The 27737-nt window shown below is 39.5% G+C and overlaps 3 protein-coding genes and 1 non-coding gene across 4 annotated transcripts; 2 read left to right on the top strand and 2 right to left on the bottom strand.

Moving 5' to 3' along the window:
- The first annotated feature begins 614 nt into the window (after window positions 1–614).
- On the top strand, window positions 615–3735 carry LOC110053928 (histamine H2 receptor-like). Its single transcript, XM_020760245.2, has one exon. The coding sequence runs from the start codon at window positions 1068–1070 to the stop codon at window positions 2784–2786; it is 1719 nt and encodes a 572-aa protein (XP_020615904.2). The 5' UTR covers window positions 615–1067; the 3' UTR covers window positions 2787–3735.
- Window positions 3706–14179, bottom strand: LOC110053907 (polypeptide N-acetylgalactosaminyltransferase 13-like). Its single transcript, XM_089285335.1, has 8 exons — window positions 13298–14179; window positions 11043–11215; window positions 9479–9854; window positions 9105–9222; window positions 8508–8834; window positions 7781–7885; window positions 7317–7463; window positions 3706–6699 (listed from the first exon to the last, which is right to left on the bottom strand). The coding sequence occupies exons 1-8, from the start codon at window positions 13813–13815 to the stop codon at window positions 6568–6570; spliced, it is 1896 nt and encodes a 631-aa protein (XP_089141461.1). The 5' UTR covers window positions 13816–14179; the 3' UTR covers window positions 3706–6567.
- LOC110053927 (F-box/LRR-repeat protein 4-like) lies at window positions 14168–27597 on the top strand. Its single transcript, XM_020760243.2, has 15 exons — window positions 14168–14388; window positions 15025–15118; window positions 16127–16241; window positions 16700–16792; window positions 18528–18765; window positions 19505–19575; window positions 19907–19976; window positions 20513–20622; window positions 21776–21885; window positions 22355–22493; window positions 23379–23471; window positions 24051–24158; window positions 24555–24641; window positions 25615–25719; window positions 26430–27597. The coding sequence occupies exons 1-15, from the start codon at window positions 14239–14241 to the stop codon at window positions 26569–26571; spliced, it is 1725 nt and encodes a 574-aa protein (XP_020615902.2). The 5' UTR covers window positions 14168–14238; the 3' UTR covers window positions 26572–27597.
- Trnap-ggg (transfer RNA proline (anticodon GGG)) lies at window positions 21192–21265 on the bottom strand. The gene has a single exon. It is a non-coding gene; the product is annotated as a tRNA-Pro (tRNA).
- Window positions 27598–27737: the final 140 nt, after the last annotated feature.

Here is a 27737-nt window from a genome sequence, read left to right as displayed (position 1 = left end):
TTTGGAACATTCTCGTCTTCAAGTCTAACTTCCTTGGTTTATTAGGCTGTCATTTTTAGATGTTTAAGCCTTTAATTTTAGGAATGTTAGTCTTCTCTTTTCTTTATTTCTAAAAAGGCATATTCTCATCAGTATATAATAGTAACGTTGAAACATTTCTTTTTTGATATTTGTTTGTGTTCTATAATACATGTCGGGAATTATGATTAGCAAGACCCGTCAAGTGGGTGGGGCAAAATATCTTGTTGTATTGCCCGCTGTACAATGTAATAAGGCCCCAGGAAATGAGAAACGCGGGTGTTTTACAAGATAATTGCCAAGCAGCTGTGCTCTTGGGCCATAGAATAACTGAAATGAAAATCTTTACCAGTTAAATCGATAAAGCACTTATCGTTTGGAAAGGAAATTCGGGAAATTAGTAACGATCGGCTTTCGTGGGATTTTTCTTTTAATTTATTTCGCCCGCAAATAACAAGACAGACGAAAATAAAAACGTTATCTTCGAAAATGGCTCAGATGCATGCAAAAAGATGAATCGCTGGCAGTTGATGTGAATTGACATTAATTAGCACCTCCACAACAATTTGGCTCCCTCTTTGCGTGGTATACACGATGAAATGGACGACATCAGCTGCTGTCAGTGAGTTCTATCTGGATCTGCCCGCTGTGATTGTTAAACAATCGATTCAAGGATTACGTTTCTTTCGAACGATTTCATTTCTACACCAGCAATGTTTAGTTTTTAACTCAATCATTTGCATAGAACCCCACCGGTCTCTTTTCATCGAGTATTTACACAGATTTGATTGACAACTCGTGGAACGCTCATCTCACACAAAAGTTATTACATTAGGCCGACAGCGCAAACAAAACTCCCCTTGTGTAGCGTGTTCAAACTACTTGGTTGTCACGCGAACAAAAGGGACTGAGTGTAGGACCAATTGCGTCTACATAGACTGTTCAGTTAAGTGTCAGCCTCGAAAATTAATTCAACGTTGACATGTGACGCAAATTAAGTGCAAAATCTTCACGATTTACAGGACTACATTGACAAAGGAGTAGTCAACATGGCCAACAACAACACCAGAGATTCCGCGGCCAATGTATCTCATTCTGGTAATGAAATAGATCCGGCATGGATTGGAATTCTGGAAGCAACAATCTTGTTCCTTGTCATGTTGGTCGCAATCATTGGAAATTTTCTAGTTATCGCGGTGGTGTATCGCCGACGCGAGCTTCGTCGCACAGAAACTCATATTTTCATCGTCAATTTAAGCTTGACGGATATTTTCGTGGCGCTCTTGTGCATGCCGTTCTCTATGATAACAGCTGTGACTCAAGAGTGGATTTTTAGCAATGCGCTGTGCCAGTTAAACGGTTTTCTAAACGTGTTCTTTTTGCTGACGTCCATTTTGACACTGACTGCAATTAGCATCCACAAGTACATCGGGGTTGTGCAGCCCACGAAGCGGAAAATATTCACTAGAAAGAGGACGATCATGGCAGTCGCCTGGGTTTGGGTGCAGGCGCTAATGACGGCGTTGACACCGATTCTGGGCTGGAATGAGTACGAGCACATTCCGGGCCGTACGCAGTGTTCTGTCAAAGTCCCCCGTAATAGCGAGGTCAGCGAGTTAACAAACTGCCTGTTTATCATAATTTGCGGCTTTGTGATTCCGCTTGGAATAATGAACTTCTCGTACTTAAAGATTTTCCGTACTGTGAAGATTCACACCAAACGCGTCAAAAGCCACTCCTTCAGCGACGACCAAAAATCGGCTTTCTTGAACGAGAGAAGGATCACCGTAACTCTTTTCATAATCCTGGCGGCTTTCTTGGCCTGCTGGAGTCCGTTTTCTGTTCTCACGATTTACGCAACCCTTGCAGGACATGAATTGTCCAAGCACTTTTCCGTTGTGGCCTACTGGCTGGGTTTCTTAAACTCCGCCATGAATCCCTTGATCTACGCGCTGCGAACCAAGGAATTTCGTCAGGGCTATCGCCAAATTTTTGGTATACTGCTTCCTCGCTGTTTCCCGAGGGTTGATATGAGTGAGAACGATTCTCATATAGCGGTTCTTCGAGGACGAAAAAGCCTGAAAAGCGAAGTGGTGACATTCAGCAAGAGACGCCGAGCGGGCACGGAAATTGAAAGCCACGTCAGTGAGGCTAAAAATTTGGAACGAAATGGAACAAGTAAAGCGCAGAGACGAAAAGAGACAGCTTCAGAAGCACGGGATGAAAGCGACGTTGGAAGATTCGAAACAGCAAGCGGAATTTCTGTTAGAAGTAACGAAGTGAGTGGAATTCCCGACAGCTACTATTCTGCTGAGGAAACGAACGAAGGTTTGGACAACAGTATTGAAATTCAAGATGAGATGTTTGGCCACGGCGAAGGAAAAGAAGAGGAAGATGCGCATTCAAGTGGTAGCGATTTGTCGTTGTCTCCAACGAGAGAAAGCTTCTTATTACCTTGGAATTCAACAGATTTTCCGGGTGAACAGAACTTCCCGAAGAGTTTCGAGGATGGCGCAAAATCTAGAAGAAAAAGTTTGTCATTTCTGTCGATGCTTAGCGAAAAACACGAACTAAAATGCCGAACACGGTGTCGATCAAAGAGTGACTGCAGTACGCTCGTCCATATGCCTACTGGAAGTAGATCTGGCTGTTCGTTTCCTGATGTTGACTTTGCAAAGGAGCAGTCGAATCCTTGGCTACGGGAAAATTTGTCATATTTGAACAGAATTTCGCCCATAGATCTAGAAATTCTTGAGAACAATTATTAATCGGGTCGGCTTAACATAAAAACCACAAATAATTTTTTTTTTATGGGCGAGGGACAAATTTAGACCAAATTGTTATTCGTCCTTTGTCGCAAAAATAATCTTATTCAAAAGGTTGCAAAAAATCGTATCAATTGTATCAGTATAAATTTGAATATTGCTGGCTTTACTGACCGCGTGGCATTCTCAAAGAGGATAATTTGTAATCTTTATTCAAAACGGAGGAGAGAGACAAATTGCTCATTTTTTTCTAATTTTAAACTAAACGTTAAGCATTTTCACTATAAAAGACTTCATATGACGTAGAGCTTTGAAAAACCCTCTAAAAGAGGACGTAGATAAACATATTTTTACTGTTCCAATAGTGATACTCGCCTTCCATTGTATTAAGACGTAATTTGCAATGGATGGCCCATGAATAGTTGTTTGCTGCCGTGTACGTCAAGTTATCGCCTGTAATTCCGTAACCTTGACAACAGCGGTCATGTTATTTGTTTCGAAACGAGGCCCGATGAAAGAACTTCACAGGGAAAAGTGGGTTTCAAGCAAATGCTTATTGTCATGAATGTGTAGCCAATTCTGGAAGATCGGAACGGCTACAATAATGCGAGGTGGACTAGAGTCCGTTCGAGCTTTGAGCGGAACAAAGGCCTGATGTTTTTTTTCTTACCCTGTATAAATAAAGTTATCTATTCTATTCCATTCTTCAATTAGCTGTTCCAAGTCAAACTCATTTTCATGTCTCGTCTCGAAAACACAGACAAAAAGCAAACTCTGAAATTGCGAAATGACTTTCCTCGTTTTAAGAGTAAATAAGTTGAACGGAATCAACAGCATATCTATGCTCTCTTATTGACGTGTTGATTTAGGTTATCCAAATACAAATGCAATTTAAATGCAGAAATACAACTAATTAAACAAGTCAAATAAAAGAGTTCTTTATTATCATGAATCTGTTGGTTATTCCCAATCGCTATAAAAATGATTAAGTCTCTATACAAAAAGACTCTCCTATACTAATAGCCCAGTTTCGATATATTAAAATTCAGTCTACAACAATAGACCTCAGCACGAGGCCCCGGGGAATAAACCCCACTAACTCTGTAACTTTTCCCCGGAATAACCAACACAAACCCTGTAGTTATTTCCCGGAGACTCGTGCTAAGGCCTTTTGTGTTAGGCTGAATTTTCATATATCGAAATTGGCCCTATTGATAACATGCCCTCGGGCGTCTACATTCAAGATGGCGGCCGCACGCCGCGCAAACGTGGCCGCCATCTTGGAAACGACAGCCGAATGGATCCTGGAGAGGAGAGGTTGAAGTACCTACGAACTTTCGTTGCGAAAAATAACGACTTCAACTTGGCATCAAAATTCTTTTAAACAAGTTTTAACGGTTTAATATCTCTCTATATGACAAAAACAGATATGAAGTTTCGTCCGAGAAGTTTCATTTCAAAATCATATCTGATTGTACTCATCCTAAGAAATTGCAAAAGCAGCATTAGGAATCTTTCGAAACATAACAGTATTCCAAGCAGTTGTATTTGTTGAGTTCCGATGACAATAAAATCAGAGGGCTTCGGGCTCAAACTACAACAAAACTTTTAATGTTCAGTTCGGTTTTAGCTTTACAACGTGTCGTCAAATTTGTCTGTGTTCGCCACGAGGCACCAAAGTTCAAATGAGTGGCTGATCACAGGACTATAGTCACGCGTGTCACGCCACAGTCACGCCCCCAACACGGACTCCTGTGCACCACAATAAACCAAAAGGAGAAAGACGCTCATTACATTTCCATACAAAAACCTTAACTCGCTTCTGAATGCGGTCGCAAAGATACTCTCAAGCTTAAATATACTAAATACACCCCTACTTTCTTTACATATGCAATATTTGTGTCCAATATACTGTATAAACCTACCTACGTTTGTAGAAACAGGCATTAAAACTGTTTCACTAGCGCGCGTTACACAAGTCAGTAGTTTAAAGTCATCAGGGCCCTCGGAAGGCATGTTTGTGCATCGCCGAAGTTTTGACTATGGGGCCTGGAGCCCAAGGCTTTTCTTAAAGCCGCGATTGAAACGTGGATTCTTCTGTCGTTGGAGTCCTCAAGAAAGGCAACTTGTGGTTTTGCATTTTCGAAACGCTGAACTAATACCTAAACGCCTTTAACTTAAATTATATGACTTGAAATGGCCTTGACGAGATACAATATCTCTAACCTCAAGTGATATTATGCCTCTGTTTCAAATCGAGCCCTTGTGTAAAACCTTTCATGGGAAAATGAGTTTAATTTGCACGAAAATGAACGTATAGGCGGAACAAATTTTCTTATAAATGGTTTCGCACAAAGACTCGTTTTGATAATGAGGCAAAGGCAACTCCGAAATGGCCCATTAAAGTCAAAATAAAAGTTGTGGGATCCCATGTTTTTAGATATATATATATAATGGGAATGACAACCTGGAATTAAATAGATACGTTTGGATATATGCAGATCTAACTGAATTAATTTAAGAGTAATGTTCACAAAATGTCAGTTCCAATAAGGCGCATTTGCAAAAAACAGAGAAAAAACAGTGAACATGTTATCTTAAATGTACAACAACGGCGTTTTTCATATGAAATGATCTATAATAATTAAAAATCTGTATATATTTGCATCGATACATGAAAATCATTACAAAATCTATTTTCTTCCATTTTAAAAATTATTTTATATCACTACTTTCCCACAGTTTACCTGATCAGTCAGGCAACTGCTGTGTTCCTGGTGTCACGCAAATGTCTGTACCAGAAGCTAACATGACTGTCTAACGTGACATCATGAGCCAACATGACGTCACGTGTCTACGCTGCAGTGCGGGTTTTAACGTCATCTTCGGGATTCACAATAAAGTATACGAAGAAGAGCCAAATTTTGTTTCATTGCGTGACAGCTTGGACGCGAATAGTATTTAGTAAATCGTCGAGGGCGAAACTATGGGAGTTTTGTTTCCCTCTCTATGACCGCCCCGACCGGGATAAATTCGTTTGTTCTAGTCCGAGTGATTTTCGAATACCAGGCAAGAGCAATTGTATATTGAGTAACTAACCATGATCTCAATGATCTTAACTACGCAACGTACGCTTCCCCGCGCTTTCTACCGGCGACACGTTTTCCCGCACTTGCAATGTGTCACATGCAGATTCCTGTGGTTTTCCCACGCTTTCTTCAAGAATCTGATTGGTTATCTCATTACCGGTAGTCACGTGATCAAATGTGCCTGACGTCGCCTTCAGATTTACGACAGTTAATAGAAATGCGCTCTGGAGCTTTACAATTGTACGGAGCATTGAAAAAAGTTTCTGATCAGATAAAAAAAAGCCACCTTAGACACCTCACATCGTTAACTCTGGCAGTCTGAGTGTTGTGTCATGCTGCCCACATATCAGCCAGCATTGCCACATCAACCACAAAATTCCCAAAACTAAATTTCTGAATTTTCAGTGTGAACTCTAACATGTTCATAACAGTGCAACTGACAGAGCAAACCGTCTACCTTAAGTAGCTTTTTCTCATTTTGTTATTGCTACGATTAACTCGCAATATAAATGTGTCACGAAAAGTTAAAGGAATCGGAAATTTCAAAAAGCTAAGCGCTCGGCGGATCTCTAAATAATGTTAGGCTATAAGTCGACTTGGTCGTATAAACAACTAACTAACAATTATTTATAATTATTTATGGTTGTTCTTAGCGGTAAACAAATCTGTCAGGATGGGGGACAGTGTACTATTCGTTACGCTTCTTTGTACTTGGAAAATACCCATCGCTGCGAATCTCGTCCGTCACAAGGGTTCATCACAGCATACTGGCTGCCTTCTGCTCCTCGGTCCAAACACTGGCCGGTACTTGAATGCTTAATGATCCCCTAATAGTGGAGAGAAAAACTACGTTGAGTAAGGAGCATAAATTATTTACGTCCAGGTTCTAAATTACTGCATCCTTGTCTCTTTCTTTTCGCTCAAATTTGTTCTGGAAGTCGACGAGATTTCTTGCTCATTTCACCGCTGCCAAAGTGTGGAGGCGCGGTTGCCTCATGGTTAGCATGCTGGACTCGCGATCGAGCCGCGGTCCGGGTTTGAGCCCTGGCTGGGGTCATTTCATTGCGTTGTGTTCTTGGACAAGACACTTTACTCTCATAGTGCCTCTCTCCACGCAAGTGAATTTAATGATGAGAATTTGGGGAGGGGGGTGGGGGGCGATGGACTAACATCCCATCCAGGGGAGAGTAGAAATACTCCCAGTCGCTTCGTGTTACAGAAAGCGGAATGAATGATGGTTCCAAGCTCGGTAGGAAGTGTTGGCATCGTTTCCCTGGCAAACGAGCAAAAACTCCTGTTGACTCTTAAGAAAATTTGAGCAGAAGGGATGCAGTAAGCGCGAGCCAAAAGACAGCACAAGTCTGAACTAGCGCTAACTCTCGACCACTCGTTAAAGTTCCACCACACAAGAGTGACACAAGAATGCTGTGGTGTGCAAACTCACGCTTTTCTTCTCGTGTTCCCATTTCTGATTGCCGCCCATGCCGTGACATTTAAGAATCTCCACAGGAGCACCAGCATATGACTTGGATACGTCCAGACAATTTTCTTCCTCGAAAATCAACTCGCCCCTTGAAGTCAGAATCAGCATCTAAGAACGAAGAAATAGTGGAATAAAATGAATTACAAGGGGTTTATTGAAAGCTGTATCAGTCGTAGTGAATGTTTCTTAGTATTCAAGGTCTCGCCATAACAAGCAGGTTCGCGTTGAGGACTTGTTTGTTTAATTTGGTTAAGTTAAGAGTAGACATAATATCAGTTACATCTCCATAAGAGAAACAAAACTCATCACAACTAAAGCAGAGGAAATGCTATGATCTGTACATGAAATTCTCCGTCTCCGTCACTACAGAAAGTATGAAAATGCTACCGAAATTCAAAAAGAGAATTTAAACTTCATGTACAAACCTGATTTCCCCCTTGTCCGTGACAAACATATACTCCCATCCGGGCTGAGTGCTCGGGTTTAGCTCCAAGGGAATCCAAACAGTATCCACTGGCAGGATTTCGAACCTGTACAGACAGAAACAAAGTCGCAAAACGTTCTTGTTTATTCCAGTCAAACTACATATCGGCAAGACAAAATGTGGGTAATTTTCGGATCAGAATCTGGTCTGTCAAAATTGCGCCCGCAATTTCGTGGGTCAGCTTGCAACAAAATCACCCGCGGTTTTCCTCTGCCAGGTTGCTAAGTTACAAAATGACGTCACATGGAGCTGTGTGCTTGTGAGCGATCGACTGACATTTCAAAATTCTTATACGTTTTAATCGTCATGTTTCACTTGACATCTTTCAATACTGTTAGCAGGAATTCCTTTAACTTCTTACTTGCTATTGAGCAGATTTCAATTGAGTGCCGTAAAACCAAAACCCAATTAATCACTCTAGCCAATCACAAAGGACACAGTCAATCCAGTGAACCAATCAAAACTCGAAGCAATTACATGTAACTGACGCAAAGCGCGGGAAAACGAGTGCGAGCGAGTCACGATTGGTTTTTGTTTTTGTTTTGATTGGACGAAAGATGGCGGGAGTTTTTTGAGCCAATAGTGTAGCGTAGTTGATGCAAAACCAATACTTTTCGACACTCAGATAAAATCCGCTCTATTCGGCGTTTTATTAAGTTTTTCCTCACCTCACCACTAGCAGGCGGATTCAACTCAGGCATCTGAACATCCGGGTACACATTTTCTATGTACCATTTAAAGCTCTTGCAACCTAGCCTTTTTCTTAACTCTACACGCTTGCTGATGTCTCCGTATTCCATGTTTCGTGCCTGCGGCTTCTTGTTGTAGTAAAGCTCTTTGTATTCGTCCATCCACACTTCTGCCAGCCGATTGAAGTTCTTGTTGAGCGTTTTCTCCACTCCATCCGGGAATTTGTATGGACTTGTGTACTTACGGAACACGTGACCAACACGTGAGCATGGCACTATTTCCAGGCGTCCTCCACACATCCAGACCTGGCAAAGTACATCATGTAAGCCAAATAAAATCAGTATTTCGCTTTCACCTTCGTGTGAATTTCCATTTCCTGTATCCTGCCGTCAAATCGCTATCCCGCGCCCACCGGAGTATTTTCATCCCGCATCCCGCGATTAAAATTTCTGTCATCCCACATCCCGCCTCCATTTTCATTCTTATCCCGCATCCCGCCAAACCTACGATGGACCAAAGGAATCCATAATTCTACAAGTTATGTTATATTATGTTATGTTCATGTAAGATCTTACCCTGAAGGAGAGTTCGAGATTTTCTCCTCCCCAGATGTCCATCTCTTCATCATACGAACCAAGATCGAAGAAATACTGCCTGTGGATGGAAAATAACCCGCCCGCCATTGTAGGAGTCCTGTGTGGGGAAGAGAGATAAGAGAACGGCCGTGCTGTAAGTGCGAAAAGAAATCACGAGTTCTTCACTTCGTTGCACTTTTCAAGACTCAAGTAAACTTTTGATAGCGGCTGCAAATTTAGTTTGAAGTTCTAAAATGCTACATCCAGCAGCTTGTAGACACTTACTACATAACACTTAGTAAGATAAACAGATACCCGTAGATGATGCTAAATGCAATTCTAAATTAACTCAAGCACTTCAATTTCATTCTTACCGGATTGGGTCGGTGCTATCCTTTCGTAGCTTCTGTTCTTCTGGGGGAATCCCTTTCCATTTAAAAAACAAATCCCAGCCAAACCCACCCCTCTGGTCAGCGTTTGCAGATCCTTGGTACGCAAACGTATCGGCATTTATAACCTCGATGGCTGGGCACACCACATTGGAGCGTGATTCTGCTATTCGTCCCAACAGAGGCTCCACCCAGCCAGGGGTCGCCTCGCAGTGCGAGTCAAGGAATGTAAGAACTTCACCTTTGGCGGCATGGGCACCCTTTAAGCGCGCACGTACCAGTCCCTCGCGTTTGGTGTTCCTTATCACTGTGACTTTACTCATTGTAGACACGTGGTCGTCCAGTGGTTTGCCAAGTCTCTCTGCAAAGAAAGTGTGACACTGCATCGTTGAACAGCTGCAATCAAGAATGGGGGAATTCACGGCCAGCAGCTCTCAGCTCTTTGAAGCAGACGCAGATGTAGCTTGTTTCAATAGGCCACTTTCGATATATTAGAATTCAGCTTGATAGTGCCTAGAGGACACAACTAAAGAAATGAATAAACATGGTCATTCCATTTCCTTTGTTTGCGTCCTCTAGACCTTGCTGCCAAAGCTGAATTTTAATATGTCCACAGTGGTCTATTGACAATCTAAGTCACCATAAGCCATGTCAGAAAGGAATCATCCACTTTCTCCCTGGGGCCCTTTGAACTACATGTATGCAACTTCCGCAGGGACAGATGATCCCGCTACCCCCACTCTGCCCTTGTTATCTCCTAGTACATCCCTGGGTTTTTCTATCACCCAACATTCCCTTCCGGTGACAAATTTTCTCCCAGCAACATTTTGAATAAGTCAAATGAATTCTTCTTGGGGTTAACAACTTTCTCCCAGGGACATGTTAAAATGTCATTCTCCCATTAGTCATTCACTTTCTCCCAGGGATATTTTAATAAAATGTTTTCTAGAAAATATTCCTTTTTTCCTAAGGTCAGCCATTATCTCAGGCTTTTTCTTTTCACATGTCACTCCTCCTAGCTTGAGGTAATACACTTCTCCCTGGGTATTTTTAGCATGCTACTCCCTCTCCCTGTGGATGGTCATTGTCTCCCTAGGGTATATATCACTCTTGAGATCCTTCTCTTTCTCTGGGAGATACTCTAATAATTAATGGTTAGTCATTTTCTCCCATGGGTATTTGTAATATATTTCAATCCCCCTGGGATTTTCCCAACTTAAGGGGTAGACCATTATATTTTTTGAGGGGGGAAGGGGGTGTTGGCAATTTTCTGGGGCATAAATTTTTTCCTCCTTACCTTTAGGTTGGGCATGTTTTTTCTTGGTGGGCAATACATGTAGCTCATGTAAAAATTGAGTTTAAAGTCAAACACTGGACCTTGTTAGAGAAAGCATTTGCTTGATTATTTTCCCATGTCTTCTCTTGCACATTTTTTTTCAGCAGTTTTTGCTGTGGAGAATATTTTTTTTTCGGAAATTGCCCATCCAGCACCCCCCCGCCTCCTTCTCCCACCAAAAAATAATTATGATCCACCTGTTATTTTGCTTACCATCCTCGCTGAAGTCATCCACAACGATAACTCCACTCAGCAGTTCAGGTGGCGTTCTGTTGATGACACTGTGTACAGTGCGAAGAAGGACAGACAGCCGCTCCTTGTGGAAGCAGATTATGACAGTGGTAGTTGGCAGCTTGGCTGGATACGTGTTATGTTTGGTTTTACAACTGTTTGAATAAGATTTACAATGAGTAAAGAAAACACTCACGAGACACAATGTGCAGTTCTGGAAAATATCTATAATCCCCCCACATAAGGGATCGGGATCTCCTACGAGTGAGGAGGACGGGGGGGGGGGGGGGTATGTAAGACCAAAAACTTTAAAGAGGTGAGGGAGGGGGGTCTTAGGATAAAATTCCTTCTGTGGGGGAGGTATGAATATTTTCTGGAACTAACATATATATGAATAATGAATGAACCAATCAGGTTTGTAGATTTGCCTTAAGTGTCTAAAAATAGCAGCTAATCACTTAGTAAACAATCATGAACATGAGTACAATATTAAAATGAAAAGGCTACATATCTTTTTATATATTTTTTGAAGAAACATCAAGATACATGTACAATCATAGGAACATTTTCATGACTTGTAAAGAGTCCCATCTTCCTACAAACTAACCACTTAAGCAGCGCCTAAGAACAATAATGGTGAATAAGCAATGCTATCTGATCTAGATGTACATGCTGAAGAGAACTTGAGCTCACAGACACATGAGCAGAAAGGGTCCAACAGCAATTGTTACATATTTAACATTTTGAAATAAAGCTGTTTCAATAAAAGTATTGTGTAACAGATTTCACCTTTGCAGCTGGCCAAACAAATGTTTAAGTTTAATTGACATAATTCTCTAACACTTATAGCTTTGAACAAAAATTTATTATTGATAATTTGTTACTGTATCTTATGAAAGTCCTTTCTTTGTTTTATTATACTGAGAATGAAAAAACATATAAAAGCTATGCAAAAAGAAAAAAAACAACAAAAAACACTTTGAGGGGTAAACTTGTAAAAATTGCAAGTACAACTGGAAACTTCCTGAAGTTGAGTAGAATTTACTTCTTCTTAGCATGTTAAAAGAGCACTATATAACGCTATTGTTGGAAACATCCTGAAGTCTAGCAGAATCTTCTTAGTTTTTTTCTCAGCATGTTAAATAACACCTTAAAACACTTTTGCTGGATCACTTGTGCAATGATACAAAGTTTTTTTCCTTTTCTTGACAAATATAACATGCAATGTATGAAATCAGCAAAATAATGTTCTAAGACAGTGAAACAAACACCCACACTAATTGCTGATTAATTCCTTGGACTTAGGTTTAATATTTACTTCTTGAGGGTTTATTAAGGTCTGGTTATCTTCTAAAAAAAGTGTTAGAACCTTTAACTCCATGATATACCTCAGTTTCTGTCTTCCAATGTTCAGAAAACACTTTTGTAACGCATTTTTTGTGCACTTTCAGAAAGTTGGAAGCTTTGAACAAAAAATAGCCACATGCACATACATGTATGTATTATTCTTCATAATATTTCATTCTCCAGCGATTGAATAAAATTGTTTTAGTCAGGTGTGTGTTCCCAGGCAGAGGTCCTAATAGTATTTCTTCCTTTCCAGAAGAATAAATTATTCACTGCAAACACATAATTACCTTCTTTTTTATTTTACTTCCTCATATTCTTGAAAGGCACAGTTTAAAATACTGGAGATACTTTCCTTCTAATGTGAATTTTTACATAAAATTAAGATCCAAAACTTAAGTGCAAGGATAATTTTCAGTATGTAAAGCTCACAGAGCACCAAATTTGAAATTTCTTATTAAGACTGACCACCACTGAATTGGAGCAATTTACACCACTCAATCAACATTTTTTTTCTTAGAATCTAAGTTCATTGAGGACTTAACACTAAAATGAAGTTACTATTAAACTACGATTATCATGTGTACCTATCTTTAATGGAATGAAGCTAAAAATAAAATTGAAGAATGCATAGAAGCAAAAAAAAAAAAAAAATCTGGCGAAATAGACATGGTTGATTAAGGCGCAATCGCAACATCACGAAATATATTAGCTTACAAGTTTGTGTATCGAAGATCGAATGTTTTAATTTTGCAATGAAAGTGCACGGCTGAAAGAACGTCTGCTGAGCTTTTAATGTTTAATAAAAACGCTGAAAGGAAGAAAAACAGAATTTTGTTTTGAAAATGGCATGCATTTAAACTTAGGTAATATATACATAGCCAACTTACCGGTCGCCCCTTACATCCTCTAAAGTTCTATCCAATGAAATTTTATCGCTAAGGACCCAGTTGAACGAGTGATCGCCAAATCGTTCCTCTGCAAGCTTTTTGTCTTGTTCAGACGTTAGATACGCCGGTTGACCGGCCTCTCCTAAACCACCTGGATTGGTTCGTTTAGCTAAGCTAGCGTCATAAACATCTCGATCCTTTTTATTCGGAAGTACATGGGCTAAAACACTGACAGCTTTCGCAGCTCCAAGTAGAAGCCCATCTTTGTTCGCGGGTTTCTCAGAAGCGTCTCTTTCCCAAGGATATTTAATGTGCTTTTGATGATCGACTGGCTGTAAGGGATTCACTCCAGCTCCTTTCATATAATGGTGATTTTCGCTGTCCAAAACTACAGGAGCGTTCAACATGGTGAGTGATTCCCGCGTGACTTCGCTATTAAACATAAGAACTAGCACGGTCACCGAGAACCAGAATGTGGAAGTCACTACGATTATGTTGAAGATCCTTTTGGAAGACATGGTGAACACTCAACGGCGTTGTTTGCACTAGTGGTGTTTAAACACGACTTCAATGCCACGTCGTGGATTGCTCACGGTTGAATGATAGCAATGTCCGAACGTATGGCGTTGAACATCAGCGTGAAGCGACCTACTTCTGCATTAGTATTCCTCCTTATCGAGATATTCTCCAAAGTTACTGGAACTGAGGAGCTATTAACCTCGTCGCCAAGCCACCCAAAGATTTGTTTATGGAATGAGGACAAAGCAAACGGGATTTAATAGTGACACAATCTCGGCCGAAGTGTCGAGAAACCGGAAAAGTCTCGTAAACCAGAAGGCTTGGTAGCCCGGCCAAAAGCTTGGTAGCCATGCCTTAACCGAATCAAACATGGCGGCTTGAGGGCAGGTACATATTGTTCATGTGTGGAAAAAGCCTCCCACATGGAGCCTGGCAGGCAATTCGCGGAGAAAGTGGTTACCTTTTCGAGCCAGTACGGTGCAGGGAATTCACGGAGTTATATAGCTGGAAATCTGGCTGGAGAAAGTTACAATTTCCCGGGTTATGGTGATTTTACACAAGCTTTTGTTTTGGTGAGCACAATAATTGAAAATGATTAGTTTATGGTTTATGATCTGTAAATGTAGTTTTATTTAAAACGATCTTCGGCCTTCAAAGCTTGAAGGAAACATTGCTTTGATAGTTTAAGCATAAAAGATCCTTTGCTACTTATAGTAGTAGATTATTACCTAGACTTGAGCACAAGGTGAAGTTGTGCGGAGTCATGGAAACGGAGTTGGTGAGGTGTGAGTGGGTGGGGTGGGGTGGGGGTCGGGGGACGCCTCGAATGTACATGTGAGCAAGCTGCAAGAAAGTTTTTCACTGAAAATCTCCTGCTCTGGCTCCCCTAAATCTGCTGCTGTTTTTGAGAGACTTAAGCGCGTTGCTATGGAAACATTTTGGTAGTTGCAGGGCATCATGTTACATTTCTTTCCTTAACCAAGTGACACTCTGATGTGGTTTTACACCTGTTGAACATTTAAGCAAATTTTCATTTCTGGTTGATTTTTTCTGACTTTTTTCTGTTTGTTTACTTTCTAACCTGTTGTAAAAACCAGTTATTAACTAATAAATTATGATTAAATTATTATAATATGAAAGAATTATTAATAATGAGAATGCACATTGCACTCTGACTGTGGACAAATTATGGTTTTCTTGCCTTTCAGAGAACATATGGGCCATGGTGGAATTTAATGGCTCCATCGTCGCGAGCACCTATTAGCAAGTCGAAGAAGGATTTTATCAGTCAGGATTTTGTTGGTAAGAAGAAAAATTTTAAATTTGTAAGCATCTTGAATATGCACAGGACTGACTGGCTGATTATTCCAGCAAGCAAACAGTATGCCAGGGCTCATTTTTTTAAAATTTTTTCCCAAGGGACAAAATTTATTCTTGCATAGAACGTTCGACTAGTGTGTTAAATGGAAGATGGTGAAGTGTTGTTCACTGGATATTGTTTGTGAGTTAAGAATTGATACAACATTTGTATACCACTGGTTGATCCATTTAATTAATATCTTTCCTGTGATAATATTATTCTGTTGTGGGCCAAGCCGTCTATTGGGCCACAGCTTATCCCAGTTTCCACTGCATGAAGCAATTGAGAGTATTCATTCTACCCCCCCCCCCCCCACCCCCATCACCCTCCTCATGGGTGGGATGCTAGTCCATCCCAGGGCTACCCCCCAGTATAATATTTGTCAGCACCTATATTTATATACCTGGGCAGAGAGAGTCGCTTTTATAGTAAAGTGTCTTGTCCAAGAATACAATGCAATGACAGTGGTTGCAGCCAGGACTTGAACCCAGACCACTTGCTCTGAAATCCACTAAGCTAACCGTTAGGCCCCATGCCTCCCATGTCTTTCTTATTTACCGGTATCTGGCCCAGGTTGTTGAAAGATGGATAACGCTTATATCCATCAGATAAATCACTATCCAATGGATACAAAATTTAATGTAAGTCATTTGTTTTGTTAACACTTATCCACTGGATAGCAATTTATCTGGTGGGTAGCATTAGCCAGACGTCAAACAACTGGGACCAGGTAATAATTGAATTTTGAAAACAATTTTAATAATGTTCACAGTAGTAGATCATATATTTAACTTTCAATATAATTGGAAGTTCCCAAATTATAACAAATGACATGCCTTTGTTAGTAATACTTGCAGTAAACACTGCTAGTGATACTGATTTAGAGGGTGTACAGTAACTGTACAGAAAAAATAATGATCGTGGTAATATGTTTTCATGTCATTTTTTAGATCTCCAGTTTGCTGACATTGTACACCCTACAAAAATTGAAATTCTTGAAACTTATAATCCTGGTGCAGTGGTTCGCATTTTAGCTCTGGAGCTAGGTAGCTGTAATAAACACAGGTTAGTGTTGTGATTTGCTAATTTGTATATATACCTGATTGAAAAAAAAAACGTTGTTGGATGAAAAGTATAAACCATAAACGGTATGACTAGATGTCCAGAGTGATACAATGTACATATGGGAAGACTGAAGAAACTTGTGTATAATCATGAATATTCAAGATTGTTTCCTCATGGCATTTAAATGATGACAGGTCACAGTGATTTAGAAAAACTTGGAAACTGCCCATGCCTTTCTAAAGATAGCTAAGTTAGAAAATAAAGGAAAATTTAGATTTGGGCAATTCCACATGAGTGGTGTTAGAATTCAGATTTTTTTAAAAAGAAGTTGCACACGAAATTATACCCTGTACTACATTGTTGACAAGTTATTGTACACAAAAAATATAAATTTTGGTTCCCTAGAGACAACCATTTGGATTTGTGTACATAATTTTCTATCGTTCTGTCTTTGATAGATGGACTACCTTGTGGTCTGGAGAGCCTCAACATTGTCCTCCTCGTGCTAGAAAATTTTCCCCACCCCTGAGAAGTACAAAGCAGCCAACAAAGTAAGTATCTGTGCAGAAAGGGAGGGGATCTCCTGGAAAAAAAATGATGATGTTACTGTACATGGATAATTATTTTGAAAAACAAAATAGCATGGGGGATGGACAGCCGCTGGACTCATTTTCAGCCCCCAAGAGAATCTCTCTGACAAGTTGTTCTTGTCAATTTTGCAGCTTAACCCTCGGATGTACAAGCTAACTCATACCCTCATCGTGGTACAAGGGGCGGATAGATGGAACCGTTCCCCTGGGTTCTCGTTCTATTATAATTAAGGTTATGAGGTCATTATCCTTCATCCTGGATTCAGCATCTTGGATTTTACTAGTGTGTTTAAAAGTCAAGAAATAATGGAAATTGATACAAAATCAAACCACAATGCTGGTGGAATGTAGATATTCATCAATTTCTGTAATTTTATGAAGAAAGATTTGAAATTTGTCTGATACGTTCTGACAGAATACGGTTGTACGAACTTCATCACATGATTTGATAGTTATTTAGAAAACAGTCCTAAGAAAATATGTGCACTGATTGGTTAAAAATTGTGTTTTTATAACTCAATAGATACACAGAACTAGCACAAGCTGTTGATGTAATGATAGCGTGAACAAAGAGAATTTACATTTTGATAATCAAAGTTAACAAGTTGTTTTCCTTTTCTGTGGTGGTGTTTTCTAAAAGAAATAGAAAACATGTTCTCTGTGTTTCTATTGAGTTATAGAAACACTCGTGAAAATTTGGGAGAACTCGAAAAAGCTGCGGAAACACTCGCCTGTGGCTCGTGTTCGCACAGCATTTCTCGTTCTCCCAAACTTCCAATCGTGTTTCTATAACTTGATAGAAACACGGTACATGTTTTCTATTTCTTAAAAATTAAACACTCCCCATTTGACTGAAAAGTTTTAAGGAAAAGAAAACATGTACCTTGTTTCTATTGAGTTAAAGAAACATGAGTGGAGGTTAGGGAGAATGAGAAATGATGTGAGAACAAGAGCCAGCTGGCATGTGTTTCCACAGCTTTTTCCAGTTCTCCCAAACTTCCACAAGTGTTTCTATAACCCAGTAGAATCATGGATAACATGTGTTCTATTTCTTTTAGAAAATTCCGCACAAAAAAAGAAAACAACTTGTTTACTTTGATCATCAAAATGTAAATTATCTTTGCTTGCTCCATACTTACATAAACAGCTTGAATGCACTAGTTCTATGTTTCTATTGAGGTTTAGTATAAATCTACTAGTATTCTATCCCGAATGCCATTCTCTGATTGGCTACACTACTCACTATCTATTCTGTTATAGATAGTGAGTAGCATAGCAGCGTGCCCTTGTTAACAAAATGACGGCCACTTGGCATTTTCGAAGTGTCTGTGCAGAGGATTTAGATTAAGTTTTGAATGACTGGTAGATTTATTCTTCTAATTAAAAACAATTAAATTATTCACTCTCGATTTCTGTTGTACGATAGCTGACATGGGCTGTGCCCTCATCAACTATCATGCTAGAAATCTCAAGCTCATAATCTAATTTTTCAATAGAAACATGATTTTAAACTAATCAGCCTACGTATTTTCTTTGGGCTATTTTTTAAAAACGTTTCGTGTATGGTTGGCACATGTTGTAACCTTTCTTGATACCATTGTCAGAAATCTTCAGCTTTCATCTGAAATTATAAGAATTGTTTAAGGTCTTAACTTTCAGGTCTTATTGACTACGAATGCTATCTTGTCCTTTTCAGTTTGATCCGCTTGGAGTTCAATCAAAGCCATCTGGATTATTATACTGAGCTTGATGCTGTCATTTTGTATGGAAAACCATCTAGCAATGAGATGCGTGAAGAATCGAAACCTACAGCAGTAGCTAACAAGTCAGAAGTGTCCTTGACAGCAAATTTATTTCGACAGCTTTCTCTTTCTGACAAGAAAACTGATGGTCAAGAGGACTTGGAACTCAATGGATACTTTGATATTTTGCCGGTAGGCCATCTTTGCAGGGTTGGTTGTGAGGGTTCAGTTTTGTGGGATAACCTGATGGAAGAAATTCTTAATGAATTTAAATACAGTCGAACCCCTATTAAGTGGCCACCTATTTAACAGTGACCCCTATTAGGCAGCCAGCAGTTAAAGTCCCAATGATCATTGGCTTGTCTATTGTTTCTACCTCTATTAAGTGGCCAACCCTTTCCCTGAGGGCGGCCGTTTAATAGGGGTTCAACTGTAGTTATAAAACCTTCAGGTTTTGTAAGGAATAGAGCTTTAGCTTTCTTTTTAGTTAACTCTGTCCATTTCGTACAGATTTTGCTAGATTTTCTAATGCATAAAGTAGAATTCCCCACACAGATACTTTCTTTTATCAATAAATAAATATACTTTGAATTTTTTGGTAAATTGCTCAAAATGTTAGCCCTTTTAAATCATTGCGTATAATGATGTAGCATCTATATTTTAGTACCTCATGAGTTAATTGGTAATAAATCCCTTATTACCAACTGAGATGATACACATCCGTACAAAAATTTCTCCCCTGTATCAGTTCTTAGAACTAATAAAAGCCTAAAAGGGAAATCCAAACTCTTGTCTTCTCTTTCCACACCTCTGTAAAGCCCATCCTGCCCCCGCCCCTCCCCCCCTCTTTATTTCCAGGTCTTCCCTGTCTTCTCCCCTCACTTAAAACGTTTATTTTTATTTTTATTTTTTTTTCCTTTTACATCAACAGAGTGAGCTGATGCACTATATCTTCTCATTCCTGGAGTTGAAAGATCTTGCAAGAGCCTCATTTACTTGCAGGTAAGAACAACCAAGAAATAATAAACCCATAAAGCTCATGGATTATAGGGCCTTTAAGTCTAAGTCTGCAATCACTGGTGTATCTTCTTCATACAGACAATGTGATCAACTTACAGCGAGAAAAAAAATCGGGGAAAGCATGCTGTGTTTTTCATTTTTTTTTTTTTTTCTGAGAGAACAGCCAGACTGAAACCAGTTTATTTGTCGCAAAGGTCTGACATTGTACATGTTTTTTCCACAGAGTAGAGTTATGATAAACTTTGATGTTTTTGAACTTTGATTTTGGTATGAGAGAACTTGTACAACTCATTTCTGTCATTGTATATCACAGACTGTTTTTCCTTCACTGTTATGACCTCGTCTGGTACAAGGAGTTGGACTTGAAGCCTTACTGGAGTCAGGTGTGTACAGTGGTGTGATGGTACAAAATGGGGACCTCCTTCTGGACCCAACTTCTGAACCCCTTCTTTATCCCCTTCTGGACCTCTTTCTGGACCCCTATCTAGATTCCTATCTGGACTACGACCCCTTTCTGGACCCAACTCTTGGACCACTTCTTTATTCCCTTCTGGACAACTTTCTGGACCCCTCTCTGGACCTCCTATTTTTCTTGTCACCTAACTGATGTGAATTTCTTTCCCATTCAACAACGATGTCATAACTGATAAGGTCGTCAAAATGTCATGTAACGTTTTAATCGTTTATGTACTGATTTAAATAAGGTGACTTCATCATCGTACACTTCAACTGAATTATTTAAAAAGGGGGCCCATATTCTCCGGAAAAAAAAAAATTGGGGGTCCAGAAGGGAGGCCCAGATAGGGGTCCACGTTTTTGTACCACAATGTGCTTCGTACAATTACTTGAAGATGTTTGTAATCATTTTTTCAACCGCATCAAACATCACTGACAACTTAGTGTTCTTTTGCATTATCAGATAAGCAACGAGACTTTGGATTCTCTTTATACGCGTTGTGTTTCTACAGAAAAGCTTGACCTGTCCTGGTCAGGCCCGTACGACGCTGTCACTTCTCACGGGATGTGCAGGTGCTGTAGTTATACATGTAATAGGGCGGTTGTCATTTGAGTGTCGAAAAGGATATTGGGTTAGCATTACTATGCTACACGATTGGCTTGAAAACTCGCGCCACTTTTTCATCCAATCAGAAGTAAAACCAAAACCAATCGCGACTCGCTCGCACATGTTTCTCCCGCGCTTCGCGTCAGCTACATGTAACTACTTCGAATTTTGAAGCATTCACTGTATTTTCTGTCCTTGGTGACTGGTTTAAGTGAGTACTTTAATTTTGGTTTAAGGGCACGCAATTGAAAACCGCTGTATACCACGGTGACTGTGAGTTTAAAGTTCTGAATGAAACAATCTCCCGAGAGTCGCCACGCACGGTTTTAGTAAATTTACCAAGCTAGACCTCCCAAACATTATTTTAACCTCACACGTAACTTGGCCATCCCTATTTGCGAAAGGAGACCAATATTTCGTCAAGAGAGCCAAATCTCCCCAACAAATGACAGAGTATATGTTAAGAAGACATGATTGATAATCGCAGTTCTATGCACAACTCAGTAAGCAGTTGTGAAATCCTGAAAAAAAATTCAGGCTTGAACGGGATTTGAACCCATGACCTCTGTGATACCCGGTACAGTGCTCTACCAACTGAGCTATCAAGCCAACTGGGTACTGGTCACTTTGTGAGTTCGTAATAATAAATTCAAGCCTAATGTTTCTTTCAGGCTTTAATTTCACAGCTACTTAATAAGTTGTGTATATAACTGCGATGATCAATCATGTCTTCATATCTTTCTCCGCAGTTCAAATATAAGATCTTTCATACATTTATTTATTTTACAAAGTACACCGACTAATTCTGTTCAGGTATTGCGTCATTTTTCGCATTTTCCGCTATTTTGTTAAAAGTTCGATCTTCCCTTATGGGTCACTTATGCGGTGTACGTTTTAACTACCAAAAATTCGCCGGAGCTCCCAAACGTTACGAACCTCCGAAAGTAACTACGTGAAACGACTAATCTAGAGGGAACGGGATTCGTTTCTTTCGGAATTTTACATTGTGTGAGTTGGCAACATGGTCACTAACAAGCAGGAGGGAGAGCAACCTCGTATATCTCATATCTTTCCACCCCCTGTAGAGTGTACTAAATTAATCACTCTTTGTCTACATAGATTTCTTGAAAAGTGTGGAGGTAAGCTTGTGTGCTTACGATTAAGCTGCTGTCAGTATGTCGACAATGAGGTGATCAAGTCTTTGTGCCAATGTTGTCCGAATTTAGAAGGTTTGTATTCCTTCAAATTTAGAGCGCTCCCTCATTGAACATTTTCCGAGTTTAGCAGCTGGTGCCAAGAATGCTGTAGTTTAACCAATCAGAGTGAAGGTGTTACTTTTCCAACCAATCATAACTTAAACCAAAACCACACGTGATTTAGCTCAGGAGTTTTTTTTCCCGCGCTTGGTCGCTGGTTTTTCCGCGCATATTTGCCGATTACGTTTTCTTGAGCTCGACCTTCCCTTTTGTGCAAATTTTTCTTACATGTATCCGTCGACGACTCTACCTGTCACAAATATCTAGTTTTTAGGAGGTGAAAGCGAAATGTAAACAGCGAAGACAGCAAAGATATTGCAGACATTTGTGTTCTGAAATTAAACATAAATAGAAACGGAGCAGTATAATAAATTAACATTTTAAGAACATGGTACTTCTCACTTGATGTGACCATGTTCCTCTCTCTCTTTTGTTTCTACAGAGCTTGACTTGCAGTCTTGCAATTCACAGTCACTAAACGAGGGTGGGCTTTTCAACCTTAAAAGCCTGAAAAACATCAAGAGACTCAATCTTTATAGAGTGTCGGCGGTCACAGACAATTTGCTGAGAAATCTGATTCAGTAGGTACAGAAACTGATCTTCTGCATGACGAAACATAGTCTGACACATATTAGTAGAATTCTACTAGTATACTAATGCAACCGCTGTAATCTGATTGGCTGAGCCGTTGAACACTACCAGCCATTACTAGAATTCTACTAGTATACTAATGCAAATGTTGTAATCTGATTGGCTGAGCTACTCGTATACTATCAGCCATTAGAGTGCAGTGGCTGTCGACCATCCACAAAATGCGAAGTTTTTATCATTTTCCGAAGTTTTGAAAGAAAGTTTAGATGTAAATGGATAATTAAATTCCTGAGAAGACAAAAAGAAGGACATCAGTGGTTTCTTGACTTTAAAAACTTGAAATTATTGAAAAGACGGGTGCGCGCGCGTAAACAACAGCAAATTTACCAAGGACAATTCAATGCGTGCGATTTTGTTAAAGCGTAAAGTTCAATAATGCGTAGAAAGATAATTAGAAACCGTTATTTGCATTTATTTCAGTCAGAATTCTACTAAAACAATTAGATTATTCGCTCTCGATTTCTATGAGGTGATAGTTGATTCGGCCTGCGGCCTCATCAACTATCACCTCATAGAAATCTCGAGCTCATAGTCTAATTGTTAATTAGTGTAAATCCACTAGCGTTCTATCACGAATGCCGTCCTCTTATTGGCTGCGCGGCTACTCACTACCTATTCTGTTGTAGATAGTGAGTAGCGTTCATTGTAGCAATGTGCGGTTGTTGACAAGTTTACCCTAGTAGATTCTATGAAGAAGATATAGCTATAGTTTTCAATGACTAGCAGATTTAAACTAAAACAATTACGTAAGTCGGCATACTAAAATCTATGCAAGTTATTGGCGTCAAGTAAAAATAATCGCCTTATTTTCACAGGTCATTTAACAGCCTCCAGCATCTCAATCTTGGCGATTGCTACTCCCTCGCGGAATGCGACCAGGTCATGCATTCACTTGGTACACACTGCAGGTAAAAGCTCGGCAATACCGGCAGTTATTTTCAATGCAGTTGTTGTTGTTGTTCAGTTGTAACTACACGCTTTGCAATTTAATTACTTATCTTAGCATTTCCCACGATCTTTTTGGTGCTTTTCATATCTTTTCTGCGAGCATTAACCGTGCTGTAACGCTTTCGCGACTTTGTATTGGTTTTCGGAACCTCACGGTAAATCAAGTAACAAACAAACGCACTTGCAGCTTTTCTTCAAATCCTGTTCAAATCTAATCACCAACAACTTCACATACAACTTTTTGACATGCGTTAGCTGGTTTTCGAAACTTCTTACTGTAAACAAACAACTATTCGTGTAATTCGCCTTTGACTTGCATTTATTTGTTGAGTCTGTCGGTCCGTTCAAAGGCTAACACTCAAAAGATAAGCCAGCCGAATTTGCCTCGGAGGCTTTTTTTCCCTAAAGAATTACGAATATTTCCGAAGTTGACCCGAAGAGTTACGAAGATGTTTGATCGATCGATCGATCGATCGATTGATTGATTGAATGATTGATTGATTGATTTTCGGAATAATCGATTCTTATTCGTTGTATAGTGGGCTGGTGTCGTTGGATCTGTGGCGGAACAAGAGTCTTACAGATGCAGGCATCCTTTCATTGGCTGAGGGTTGTCCTTTGCTAGAGGAACTTGATATCGGATGGTGGTAAGAGGCCTGAGATTTCTTATAAACGGGACGGGAATTTCGAGCCAAATTTGTTGAAACAAACCTTTGAGACAAACCTTTGTCGAAACAACTTTAAAATAAATAGGTTATCGAATATACAAAAGCTCCAATAACTACTGAGGATGTACAGTAATCGCGGTATTAGAAACTTCTTTCAAATTGCACTTGCTTTAAGGCTCGAAAAATGTGGAGAAAATTTTCAAATATCAACTCGTAGTATAAGTCCTTAACTTCACACGCATTCGATTACCTATACCTATTTTCATAAGAACATAAAATAACGCAACTATTATTGCTATTGATCATTATTGTTTTCATTTTTTTGTCGCGTAATCAGCTCTTTACAGTGACGCATTTTTTCTGTCTTGTTTCCAGTTCAAATGTCGCCGCTTTATCGGAATGTATAGTTTACTTGACATCCAAATGTAGAAAACTCAGGAAGTTGTTTCTTACAGCTCTCAGGTAAAATAAATAATTGTATTCAATTCCCTGTCATTTCTTACATTATTTACCCCTATGTTTGAGGAAAACGACTATCGAATTTTCAAGGTCCTGACCACATACATAAGTTCTCGTCCCAATGCTGGCGGCAGGCCGTTTTCGTCTTTCCTTTACACGCTCGCGATTGAAAACATTATTCTCGTGTAGTTTAGAGCGGTCCTCGGTTAATTATCGAAAAGCAAAAGCCCTTTTCACGGTTAATTTTTCTCATTTGCATTACAATGCAATCCAACGTGGATGCGAGGTAATTTCGGGCTAAAACTACAAAATAGCCCGAAATTGCCTGACATACATGCTACAGTCGTGGACAAAAGTCCTTGGGACACTTATTATTATCTGTGTTTTACTACTGAAGTTTAAAAAAAGCGCTGCTTTCCTTTTAAAAACACTTTACTGTTCCCCCTCCCCACCCAATACAATGTTGAAAATCAGAAGAAATTCCAGCTAGTAGTTTTCAACATTGTAAGGGGCGGGGGGGGGGGGGGGGGGTGGGGGGCGAGGTTATGCGGGTGAAGTAGTATTCGCGTCTGGCGTGTGCGCAAAAGCACCAAGAGTGCAAATTTGTCCCAAGGCTTTTGTCCATGATTGTAGATTTTATTGTAGTGTAAATGAGCAAAGGTAACCGTGAAAAGGACTATTGGTCGTTTTGGATCACTACGCCACACGATTGGCTCGGGCCACTTTCTCATCCAACCAGAAGTAAAACCAAAACCAATCTTGACTCGTTCGGACGCGTTTTACCGTCAGCCGCTTGTTTTTACTTCTAATTTTGATTGGTTCATTGGGTTGCCTGTGTCCTTTGTGATTGGCTAGAGATATTACTTTGGTTTTGGTTTTACGACATTCAATTGAAAACCGCTCTACTGCTACAGCAGATCATTTTGTTACTGTTTGTATTAAATGTTCACGGCCAAAGCATTTTTCTCGTTTGTAGGTCTGTCAGTGATAGTGTTATCGATGCTTTAGCTGATAACTGCCCTGATATAGAACAAGTAGATGTACTTGGCACCAGTCTAGTTCATGAAGACGCGATCAGGAGGTAATATCTTTTCTAATAAACATCATTGACTGAATAAAGACTGCTTGAAAACTTGTTTGCGAACGATTGGTATCCATACAGCCAGAGTTTAACAACTTTTAGTGCAGAATAAAGGAGGTGTGAAAAATTGACTTACATTTTAGTTTGAACTGATTGGCTTGGCTTGAGTCAGGGTCGGTCTGCTACGTTAAGTTGACACTCAAGACTTAAATAAAAAGTGACTTTATTTGACTAGACGTGACATAATCTTGAGTTCAATTTTCTTCGACACTCGACATTGACTTCACTTGACATTGGCTTCTTGCCACATTGATATGACTTTACATTTATCGATATTGACTAAAAATTTGACATTGACATGGACTTGACATTGACTTAAACTGACTTAAATTGACTTGGCCTAATTTCTTTGTGATCAGTTTTCTGGTTGTTAAAACCTGCATGCCTGACAAGGATACACGGATACGCAGGAGCCATAGGAAACCTAAAAAAATTTAAAATTGTTCTCGAGGTTTTGCGTTCAAAGATGATATCAGGTCATGGAATATTAATTTTTGTCGAAAATGTTTCATATTATGCTTGCATTTCAAAACCTGTAAAACCAGTCAGATACGCAAAATTTTGATATAGCCATGTGACATATCAGCGGAATGAATTATTGTCCAGTCTTAGGGTCGAAAGTATTAACACTGTTTTTATGATTTTCGCAGGTTGTTAAAACAGTGCAAACATTTGAAGCTACTCGATGTTTCTTTCTGCTCACGGTTGTCTAAGGAGCTTGTCCGAGAATTGCGGTCTATGTATCCAAACGTGTCGATTAAGAGGAGTTTTGTGACCGAAGAACTTGAATGATGTGTCACGTTGAACCATGTTGTCACACAACGAAACCTCGTTTCCAGGGTTTCTGTTCCTCCAGCCCCGTAGAAGAAGAGAGAGCCTGGGAAGGAGTTTGAACGCAACGACCCTTGCATAGCGTTCCTTTTAACCAAGTTAAATCTAGAGTTTTGCGATGGAGAAAAATATTTCGTTTTTTCTCTATCCAAACGATCCACGTCCGAAGGTGCATCGTTCAGATTTGAAACCAAAGCTGGCTTTTTCCGAATTATATCACCTGGTCACTTTGTTTTGAAAAAAAAAAAATCATTCCCAGGCGACATGACAGATGAGCAGCTAGCGGTAGTTGAGTCGCTTTTATTTCCATGGCGTTTGTTTTCTCTTTTAGTGCAATCGTTCCAAGTAGATTGAATCTACGATAAGTAGATAGTGACCTCAGAAATATGACATTTTTCTTTTTAATTTCCTCACATGGAGCCAGTGGAGACTGCGAGATAGAATTGTCGACACCATAACTCTAATAAACTCTACCATGAATTGTTTGGTTTTTTTTTTTTAATTTTATTCGAAACCTTTTGTGGCGTTGCTTAATAGCAGAATTGACCAGCCGCTGACCAAAAGATCTGGACACATGACGACTGGATGTATATCGGGACAACTTATTGCTCGCGTTTATATTTTTGTACAAAAATATGATTTTGAATTTTTTAATTCGATACGTTTTATTAACGTGTTTAGTATTTAAGTGAAACAATCAATTTGTTCCGAGTATACAGGCAAGATCCCAAAGCTTTGAAAATTGCCCGAGTGTTTTTCTGGACAATCGACTTGGCTAATGTATTTTATTTCACCACGAATAAGAATAACCAACATACAGGTTTATTATATATTCTCAGCTAGTTAGTGCATTTTTTCTGAAAACTTTTATTAGAAATAGGGTTTTCATACTTGAGCTCAAGAAGTTCAAGTGGAGATTGACTTTCTCTTAAGCAATCAAAATGTATTCACTAGTATTTGAATTAATAAATGGAATTAAAATGTTAATTGCCTGATGTAGTGTGGTAAACAGCAGACTCAAATAAGCCACATTCGAGTTACTGTTACCTCTGTTTCAAAACGAGTCTTGGTGCGGAGCCTTTCACATTGAAATTAAAATTGACTTTTTCCTGCATGTTCATTGTCTG

This window comes from Orbicella faveolata, unplaced genomic scaffold (genome assembly GCF_042242905.1).
Source record: "Orbicella faveolata isolate gen_17 unplaced genomic scaffold, um_ofav_v1 contig_13, whole genome shotgun sequence".
Classification (NCBI taxonomy): Eukaryota; Metazoa; Cnidaria; class Anthozoa; order Scleractinia; family Merulinidae; genus Orbicella; species Orbicella faveolata.
The sequence above is the reverse complement of the archived record's forward strand: the minus strand, read 5'-3'. Positions and strand labels throughout refer to the sequence as shown.

Coding starts and splice junctions, on each gene's coding strand:
- LOC110053907 (XM_089285335.1), bottom strand. CDS start 13,815: ATGTCTTCCAAAAGGATCTTCAACATAATCGTAGTGACTTCCACATTC. Junction 9,855..11,042: donor GGATGACTTCAGCGAGGATG/GTAAGCAAAATA, acceptor CTTTCTTTGCAG/AGAGACTTGGCAAACCACTG. Junction 6,700..7,316: donor GGGAACACGAGAAGAAAAGC/GTGAGTTTGCAC, acceptor CTCCACTATTAG/GGGATCATTAAGCATTCAAG.
- LOC110053927 (XM_020760243.2), top strand. CDS start 14,239: ATGGAGCCTGGCAGGCAATTCGCGGAGAAAGTGGTTACCTTTTCGAGC. Junction 15,119..16,126: donor TATCAGTCAGGATTTTGTTG/GTAAGAAGAAAA, acceptor GTCATTTTTTAG/ATCTCCAGTTTGCTGACATT. Junction 22,494..23,378: donor TTGCTGAGAAATCTGATTCA/GTAGGTACAGAA, acceptor TTATTTTCACAG/GTCATTTAACAGCCTCCAGC.
- LOC110053928 (XM_020760245.2), top strand. CDS start 1,068: ATGGCCAACAACAACACCAGAGATTCCGCGGCCAATGTATCTCATTCT.